Source organism: Pyricularia grisea (assembly GCF_004355905.1).
Source record: "Pyricularia grisea strain NI907 chromosome V map unlocalized Pyricularia_grisea_NI907_Scaffold_6, whole genome shotgun sequence".
In the NCBI taxonomy this organism is placed as follows: Eukaryota; Fungi; Ascomycota; class Sordariomycetes; order Magnaporthales; family Pyriculariaceae; genus Pyricularia; species Pyricularia grisea.
The window spans coordinates 1030633-1039314 of record NW_022156719.1 but is presented as its reverse complement, the minus strand read 5'-3'; the positions used below and the strand labels follow the sequence as shown (position 1 = coordinate 1039314).

Below are 8682 nucleotides of genomic sequence, written 5' to 3'. Positions count from 1 at the left end.
TAAAAAGAAAAAAAAAAAAAAAAAAAAAAAAAAAAAAAAAAAGGCCAATTTGATCCCCCCCCCCCCGGATGAGGTGACCGTCGGGGGGACATACAAACTCCAAACTGACTGAACAGACATTTCTAATCGGATTTGTGAGATGTCCTTGTCCACGTTGTATCATGTTATCTATAAATTCAAAGTGTGGACCGGTACATGACAGACTTGTTCTTGATTAGGTGTAGTAAAACATCGCATAGTACAGAACCGACCTCAATTAGTCACAGCCTAGGTTACTTGCCTGCCTACCTAGACAATTACCGCGAAAGGCAAAGTGAATGAAAATCACCCTTTCCATCCCATTACTCCATACAATACAACCCCAAGTTGCCTCGCGGTGCCCACTATAATCTGCATTATTGGGGATCCCCTCGGTTCTCCTCCTCCACACGCACGCAAACCAGACCGCCGGAAGCTGCAGTCCGCCCAACCTAGATCGCCAGCATAATTGCGTAGCCTCGCTTTCTGCCTGCTGCAATCTGTTAGCGTTAGCTCCGCTCAACTTCCCGCGTACCCTGGTCAGTCTGAACCGCTACCTGCCCCACTCCTGATTGCCACTGACCAATGGTTGAGTCTAATACTACAGCACAAGTCCCCGCCGCCCCTCCTCCAGCCGAACCCGGTGCCATCATCAGCTGCTCACACGTCCACTTACTTTCTCCATATCCGCCTCTTCAGTTCCTTAACTTCCCTTCCTCTTCTCTTGTCGCCCTCCTTCAACTGTCTTAGGTCTGACCGACTTGCCGCAGTGACTACTTCTTAACAAGAAAAGGGAGCGCGTATCAGTATTCAAGACTGATCGAGTCTAATTCCTGGTGAATTTGACTTTGGTTTCGTCACAAACTCATTGATCAAAGCCAGAGAAGGTCGGTGGTATTTTAGCTCTTGTCGGGACAAGCTGCCTGCCTGCCTGGTTAGTCTTGCCCCTACTTTCCTACCGCCCTTCCTGCCTCTTCACTCTCCACACTGAAACGCTCCCCCGCACGTGCTGTTGGCCTAGCATCCGTTCAAGTGCCGACATCCTATTGTGTCTTTGCCCGATCTTCATGTTTCCTTTCCAACAAGCCCCCCCAAAAAAAGAGACTGACTGATTGATTTCCGTCATCAACCAACAGTTTATCAATCATAAATATGGCGTCGTCTTCGTCGTCGGGTCCCGACACGATCATCAACCTCAAGGTCAGCTTCGATGGAGTTGTCAAGAAGGTGAAACTTCCGCTGCGTGACCTCGCTGCGAGCACGCTGGCAAACAAGGTACGTGACAGATTCTCTGGCTTCACCGTTCGTTCAGCCTGCCGTTATACATTAGAATTCAAGACTGTGGCGGTTGGTACCACTGGGCCGTAGGCTGTTGAAAATCAATCACGACGCATAGTTGATAACAATGTCTTCCTGGTCTTTGCATCTGTCGAGTTTATAAATTTGTTTACGTTCAAATGGTTTTGTAGAGTCTGAGGCAGTCACTAACTTCTCCTACAGTTGCACGAGACCCTTTCCCTTCATCCCGACAACACGTATCTCATCGAGCGCTATTCCGACTCGGCGGCATCTTACGTGGTGCTCAATCCCGCCTATCCCGCCGTCTTCAAGCAGCTGTACCGTGCCGCCAAGGCTAAGCAGAAGCTCAAGCTGAGGATTACTACCCTCAACAAGGAAACTGTTGCTGAGAAGAACGCCGAGCTCTCTCCTCCTCCTCCTCCTCCTCGCAATGCCCGCTCAGTAACTGTTGAGGATGTACCCGAGGCCGTGCCACAGCCAACGACCACATCTTCTGCACACAAGCCCGCTGAGGCCATGGCTTCGTCTATCGAGAAGACCGTCTGCGACTACAAGGCATTCATGACCGGCCAAGGAGAGCCGATTACTGTTTCGGAGCCCTACCAGGACCCCCTTGAGGCTTTGGCCCGCAGGATCAACTCGGTTGTGTTGTCCGCAGAGGCAAGGCTGACAAAGGCCGTAGAGACACCGACTGTGGAAAAGAAGGCTACTCCCCCGCTGCCTCCGAAGCCCACGGCGCTGTCACAGCTCTCCAACTCCCGCATGCCATTTGCAGTCTACTGCAACAGCTGCGACAAGACGATTCCCGATGTTCACTATCACTGCTCTACCTGCGATGAGGGTGACTTTGATCTCTGCCAAGCTTGCATTGACATGGGCATTTCATGCCACGGCGAGGGCCACTGGCTCATCAAGCGTATGATTCGGGATGGTGCTATTGTCACCAGCACCACTGAGCGCAAGGCTCCCAAGCCCCCGACTGCAAGCAACAAGTCGGCTCCTCGTTCTGCCAAGGCCCCCTTGTCCCAGGCAGTGCAGACTTGCCCCGCGATGCCAGAGAGAAAGCATGTGCCTACTTGCCCTGCTGCTACCAACCCTGCCCCGCGGGTTGTGCCTCTGTTCCGCAACTACCTGTACCAAAACGCCCGGACTTGCAACAACTGTGTGCAGGAGTTCCCCGAGGCCGAATTCCTTCACTGCACCACTTGTGCTGACTTCGACCTTTGCAAACCGTGCTTCATCAAGGATGCCCACGGTCATCACCCTCGTCACGGCTTCACCCCGGCTGTTGAGGGCACCGCAACTGACAACGAGGTCTCTTGCCGCCTGGCTCCTGGCCGCAACGAGAAGCACAATGCCATTTGTGACGGATGTGACAAGGTATGTGAATTCAAAAATCGTATATCATACTACCATTTTTGGAACACACGGACTAACCAACCTCGCAATCGACAGTACATCAACGGCATTCGCCACAAGTGCCTCGACTGTCCCGATTGGGACTACTGCTCGGGCTGCGTCGTCAACGCCGGCTTTGTTCACCCGAACCACCGCTTTGTGCCTATCTATGAGCCTCTGCGTGACGTAGCTGTTCGCACTGCTAACCTACCAGTCCACTTTGGCATCCACTGTGATGGACCTCTTTGCCAGGCGGGAACACCCCGTTTCATCGTTGGCGATAGGTACAAGTGTGCCGTCTGCCATGATACCGACTTTTGCGAGAGGTGCGAGGCCAGCCCTGCCTCGACTCACAACAAGACTCACCCCTTGATCAAGTTCAAGACTCCGGTTCGCAATGTTAACGTCACAACGACCGGAGAGCATGAGAATGGAACCAAACTTCCCCAGATGGGAGACCGCCCACGCCATACGTCTCAGCCAGCCGAGCCCAAGGTCACCAAGCCAACCATTGCCCCCTCGACCGTCAGGACCGTCGTGAACGTGCAGCCTGCTCCTGCTACTAGGGCCATCTCTATCTCACCCGAGGTGCAAAAGGCCCCCACGCCACCAGTGTCGCAGCCCCAGCCGGCTACGCGAACAACTGAGTACTGTGCGGTGTATGAGAGCGACACCATCGCTGATGGCACTGTTATGGAGCCAAACCACATTTTTGAGCAGACTTGGGTTCTCCGGAACGCAGGCAGGCACCCCTGGCCCGCTGGATGCCGTCTCAAGTATATTGGTGGTGACTACATGGGCCACGTGGACTCCAAGCGCCCCGCTGCCGTGCCTGAGCTAATTTCGGCCTCTGAGTCGACTGTCTGCTACGCCCCTCTGGCTCCTGGCCAGAAGTTCTCTTTCACAGTTCTCCTACGTACTCCTCCACGAGACGGCAAGGTCATCTCCTACTGGCGACTTACGACCCCTGAGGGTCTGAAGTTCGGCCACCGTCTGTGGTGCGATGTTGAGGTTAAGACTCCTGCCCCTGTCGAGGACATCAAGCAGGAGGCTCCTGCCGTCGAGGAGGAGTCCAAGGAGGAGGTCAAGGAGGTCAAGGCAGAGGAGCCCATCAAGGAGGAGAAGAAGCTCGAGGGCAGCCAAATGATCTTCCCCAAGCTTGACAAGGAGTCACCTGTTGCTAGCATCCACCAGGATTCTCCGGCTGCGACGCAGTCGGCACCATCCGAGGTGGACAACCATGCTGAAGATTTCGAGGACTGCAATGATGACGATGAGTGGTCTGAGGAGGGATTCATGACCGACGAGGAGTACGACATTCTTGACGCCTCTGATGAGGAGTTTGTTGTCGAGAAATCGAACAAGAAATGAGTTGATTCTCAACGCCGTCACGGAAAATAACAGCACGACCACGGACGGTGCATCGAAAGTTTACGGCAATCGATGGCGGTCAATCATGCTCATTTCCCGAGCAGCTTGACTTAGGAGCACATGGGTTGAACATATGGGAATCGTGATATGATTGCCTTTGATCAGCCGGTTTTTGTTTTCTTAAACTGTATTTTTTTTTGTCACGCTGGATATTGGTGGAGTTCCTATGGCTTCTTTTTCCTTTTGTTATTTTCACTGCCTTGCCAGCTATTTGGAGGGCGGACGACCAATATTCTCTCACTTGCACAATGAGTCTTTTGGCCATTGGGATGATGCTACTTCGTTTACCAGATTGACTACTGAAGGCACATCCTAAGGAGGGTTAGCGATATAAGCTATCAAAACCTCTTATCCGTTCTTTGGTTTCATGTCATGTGTTTACTGTCTATCTGTCCTGTGATTAGGTCGTGTTGTTTTAGTAGTAGTAAGTACTGAAATTGAAATATTTGGTTGAGCAAGGAAAGCCTCTTTTCGCTTGATTCTTAGGCAAATACGCCAGCCATCTCAGTCAAACGTGACCTTTTTGCCCTGAGGTGCGACGGCAGCACCGGTGAGCCTGGCCACATTAATGTCGGTATGATAACTAAGTGAGCCCCCTCCACTCTTCTCCGCACTATCTCCTCCTGATGACTCTGCATTACTCCTGGGCGGGCCTCTGCCTCCAGGACCCTTCCGAGCAGTCTTTGGTGCATCTTTCCCGAACCGCTTCTTATACCTCGTCTGATCATCCTCGGCAAGCTGTATGGTGAGCGGTCTGCCCTTGAGCTTGTTGACCCACCATTTGCGCGTCTTTGTCTTTTCCGGAGCGGCGGCCGGCTTCCGCCTCTTTGTCTTTCTTGCAGCATCCTCGTCGTCATCGTCGTTGTCGTCCTTGGCCCCCTCCTCCTCATCCCCCTTATCGTCCTCATCGCCACTCATAAAGTCCTCCTCGGTCTCGACGGCTTCTTTGATCTTAACAAAGCCCTTGACAGCCCATTCGCAGGCGACCGAGTCGGCAAAGCGGACCCAGCCGTAGCCCTTGCACTTTCCCGAGTCCTCAAAGGTGGCGACCTTGGCCCACTCTATGGTGCCGCACTTTTCAAACTGCCAGCGAAGCGTCTCCTCGGTCGCGTCGTAGGGGAGGTTGCCGACGTAGATCTTTTTCGTGTTGGTGCTGGGCGTCGCGGCTGCGGTTGCAGCAGTAGCAGCCCCTGCCTTGTTTCCTGACTTTGTCTCATCTGCACCAGCAGCGGCGGGAGCGGGCGCGGGTCGGCCCTCGAAGGACTTGGAGTCCTTGATCAGCAGCTTGCGGCCGCCGTAGTCGGACTCGGACAGGGCGATGGCGGCGATGCAGGCGTCGTAGGCGGCAAAGTCGACGTAGGCGAAGCCCTTGTTGTCCCGCCTCTCAGACCCGGGCTTCTTGTCCTTGGACAGGGGCAGGTTGACGCGCGTGATGGCGTCCTCGGTGATGGAGCCGCCCGAGTTTTCGACCAGCCACTTGAAGACGTCGGCCCGCGTGGCCGTGAAGGGCAGGTTGCCGATCCAGACTCCGTAATTGGAACGCTCCTTCTTGCCACCCGCGGACGACGACCTCAGCTGCTCCGGAAGGTTCGCGGCGTCTTCGTCGTCGTCGTCGTCGGCTTCCAGGTCCGCCCGGTCGTCCCGCTTCTTCTTGGACGCGGGCTTCGGCAGCGGCTTGCCTTTCTTCAGGGCGCGGCGGGCGCGCTTGCTGGGTGGTTCCGGCGCCGAAAGGTCCACTGCTATCTCGTCCTCTGGGTCCGTGGTCGGCTTGCGCTTCTTGCTGGAGGTGGTGGGTTCCGGGGTCGAGGAGCGGGATGAGGCGGGGGGTGAGCCTGGTGAGCTCGGTGGCTCGGCGGATTTCTTGGTCGGCATTGTTTTTTTTTTTCTTTTTGTTAAGTTGAGGATTGAGTTAGTTCCCCTTCCTCTTGCTGTCGAAACGTGTGCCTATGCAAATGCCTCTTCAATGTTTATCTTGGGTGGTTTTTTTTTTCTGGCGGAACTACTATTCTTGCCCGCTCCCCACTCAACTTTTTTTTTTCTGCATGTAGGCGTTACGATAAGAGCCGATAAAGAAGCTTGGGAGAGGCCAGTGTCAGGGGTTGCGTAGTGGGTCTAGCGCTAGTGGTGAATTGAACGAGTAGCTCGGAGGGTCTCCCGAGGTTGTTTGTAACCCAGAATACAGCCAGCCATTCACTCTCATCCAGTGTGTATTGATCAGGCTTATTAGTGAGTTAACTCTGAGCCTGTGAAGGTAGATGATCCTGAAATGAGTCTAACATATAGTAGATAGCAGGGTCAATTAATAAGCTCTTTATCATCCCATTTTGTCCATTATTCATTTGATTGAAAACTGGCCCTGGGGTTTTCATTTGAATTGACTTGCTTGCGTGTAGTAGACAGAGTTAGATCATGGCTTCAAACAGGTATGTACATTCGTGAAATGATGTTTTTACCAACTTTATCCCTAGCTAGTGGGATTTCGGACTCGAATCTGACCTTGCAGACCAGTTAATATCGTCTTTGTCGGCGCAGGCGCCGTGGGTTGCTTCTATGCCTCGAGACTACACCACGTAAGCTAGAGCTCTACCATTACAGCTTACAACTTCGGCTAACATATTACGTGCTATAGCCCAAAGAGAAGGTCAATGTCTCTCTAATCGCAAGATCCAACTACCCAGTCCTCGTGCGCTCTGGCGTGCGCATGCTCACGCATTCATTCGGGGACTATACTTTTGTGCCAGCAGCCGTCTACCCATCAGTCTCGGCTGCGTCTCCTACGACAGCAGATCAATCATCTTCAGAAGGGGCCCAGCCACCTAAGGAGGGATGGGACTATGTCATTGTCACCACCAAGGCGCTGCCAGACCGTGTCGATGACGCAGCTACCATTGCACCCCTCGTCACTCCCGGAAAGACGTGCATAGTGCTCATCCAGAACGGCGTCGGCGTTGAGGCACCCTACCGTTCCAGGTTCCCGAGCAATCCCATCGTCAGCGCCGTCACCGTGGTCAGCGCCGAGCTAGTGGATCCGGGCACCGTTCGTCAGAACCGCTGGACACGCCTCTACCTTGGCCCCTACGTCAATTCGGCTTCATACTCTGACGACGCCGAGGGCAAGAGCGGTGCCAGCCAAATCACTACCGAGATGGGTCGCAAACTCGACGACGCAGGCTCGGCTTGCGTGACGGCCCTGACGGACTGGTGGACGCGGTTGGGGAGCATTAAAGACGTCGAGTCGCATGCGGGCGACGAGCTGGGCCTTCAAACCGTGCGGTGGCACAAGCTCGTCATCAACGCTGCCTTCAACCCGTCCTCGGTCCTCAGCGGCGGCCGCAACAACGCTCACATGGCCACAGACCCGGAGCTGCGGCGGCACCTGCGCGGCATCATGGACGAGATCTTTGCCGCCGCCCCGCACGTCCTGGGAAGGCCCTTCCCTCCGGATCTGGCAGCGCCGGAAAAGATTTTGGCCAGTAACGAGCGCAACAAGGGCTCCAAGGGCCCCAGTATGCTGCTCGACTGGCAGGCCGGGCGGCCGCTGGAGCTCGAGGTCATCGTCGGCAACCCGGTCCGCATCGCGAGGGCCAAGGGTGTCGAGATGCCGAGGCTGCAGAGCGTGTATGCGCTGCTGAAGAGTATGCAGGAGGCCAGGGACCAGGCCAAGGCGAACGGTCAGGATAGGGGGAAATTGTAAGCCTTGGAGTAAGGGCGGTATGGTATATGTATGGCTATGACAAGCATCTCGAGTTCATGCAAGGATAGGATATCAATATGCCGGGGATATATAATCTAACCAGCCGTATACATTTTGCCCATCGACAAATCTAGCATTACTAGAAAGTATTGTCAAATGACCCCCCATGGGTGTGATATACTGTACCATTTGAGATTGTTACTTGAGTCACTGTGACAACTACGAAAATGAAGCACTACGTATATTATTCCCATTCACCAACCTTCCAGATTGCTCACCGCCGAGACGTTATAAAAAAAAAGCGTGTAGCCGATAGCGATCATAGGGGAGGTTGGGAAACGGATCGCGGCATCGACAGGGGGAACAAAGTCGGAAATGTAGCGGCTTTCAGGGGTATTGCAAGTACACTCAGATTACAGAGTAGCAACCCGCACATTTAGTGCAGCCTCACTTTGCAGAGTTTACTACGAAAGTATGCATGCAGCTCCCTTTTGAGCCAAGCAGGAGATAACCCGCTCTGATGATCCCACTTAACCGACAGAGACGAGAAAATATAATCAAAGGTGAGCAAGGAAATAATTCAAGCCTATTGCACACCGTAAAACTTTTTTTTTTTTTCTCTTCACCGATGCGGACTCAACCTTGGACACAAGGCGTTGACCGCCTATATCAACCCTTGCAGCGATTAATGGGGCCTGGACAACTGGCGGAAAGAGAGAGCTTTCCCCGCGATTGTCAAGGGTTCTTTTTTTTTTTTTTTGGGTTGCGGTTGTGTAGGGTTCCCTGATGAACGGGTTGAACGGGGGGCGGCGTATCTGGGCACGGACAGGGGGTGTTTCGTG

General features: G+C 53.8%; 3 protein-coding genes across 3 annotated transcripts; 2 read left to right on the top strand and 1 right to left on the bottom strand.

Moving 5' to 3' along the window:
• The first annotated feature begins 716 nt into the window (after positions 1-716).
• PgNI_08260 (uncharacterized protein) lies at positions 717-6115 on the top strand. The gene is made up of 4 exons (XM_031128259.1): positions 717-952; positions 1155-1293; positions 1519-2697; positions 2773-6115. Exons 2-4 carry the CDS (start codon positions 1171-1173, stop codon positions 4084-4086), a joined length of 2616 nt encoding a protein of 871 aa, XP_030979429.1. The 5' UTR covers positions 717-952; positions 1155-1170; the 3' UTR covers positions 4087-6115.
• On the bottom strand, positions 4651-6018 carry PgNI_08261 (uncharacterized protein; the record flags this gene model as incomplete). Its single annotated transcript, XM_031128260.1, has 1 exon — positions 4651-6018. One exon carries the CDS (start codon positions 6016-6018, stop codon positions 4651-4653), a length of 1368 nt encoding a protein of 455 aa, XP_030979427.1.
• A 440-nt stretch (positions 6116-6555) lies between the features above and the next one.
• On the top strand, positions 6556-7924 carry PgNI_08259 (uncharacterized protein; the record flags this gene model as incomplete). Its single annotated transcript, XM_031128258.1, has 3 exons — positions 6556-6569; positions 6650-6716; positions 6776-7924. The coding sequence occupies 3 exons, from the start codon at positions 6556-6558 to the stop codon at positions 7838-7840; spliced, it is 1146 nt and encodes a 381-aa protein (XP_030978761.1). The 3' UTR covers positions 7841-7924.
• Between the last annotated feature and the right edge of the window lie 758 nt (positions 7925-8682).

Excerpts from the sequence above, each read along its gene's own strand:
- PgNI_08260 (XM_031128259.1), top strand. The coding sequence starts at position 1,171 with ATGGCGTCGTCTTCGTCGTCGGGTCCCGACACGATCATCAACCTCAAG. Across the intron at positions 1,294-1,518 it reads CGAGCACGCTGGCAAACAAG|TTGCACGAGACCCTTTCCCT; the intron begins GTACGTGACAGA and ends CTTCTCCTACAG. Across the intron at positions 2,698-2,772 it reads TTTGTGACGGATGTGACAAG|TACATCAACGGCATTCGCCA; the intron begins GTATGTGAATTC and ends CGCAATCGACAG.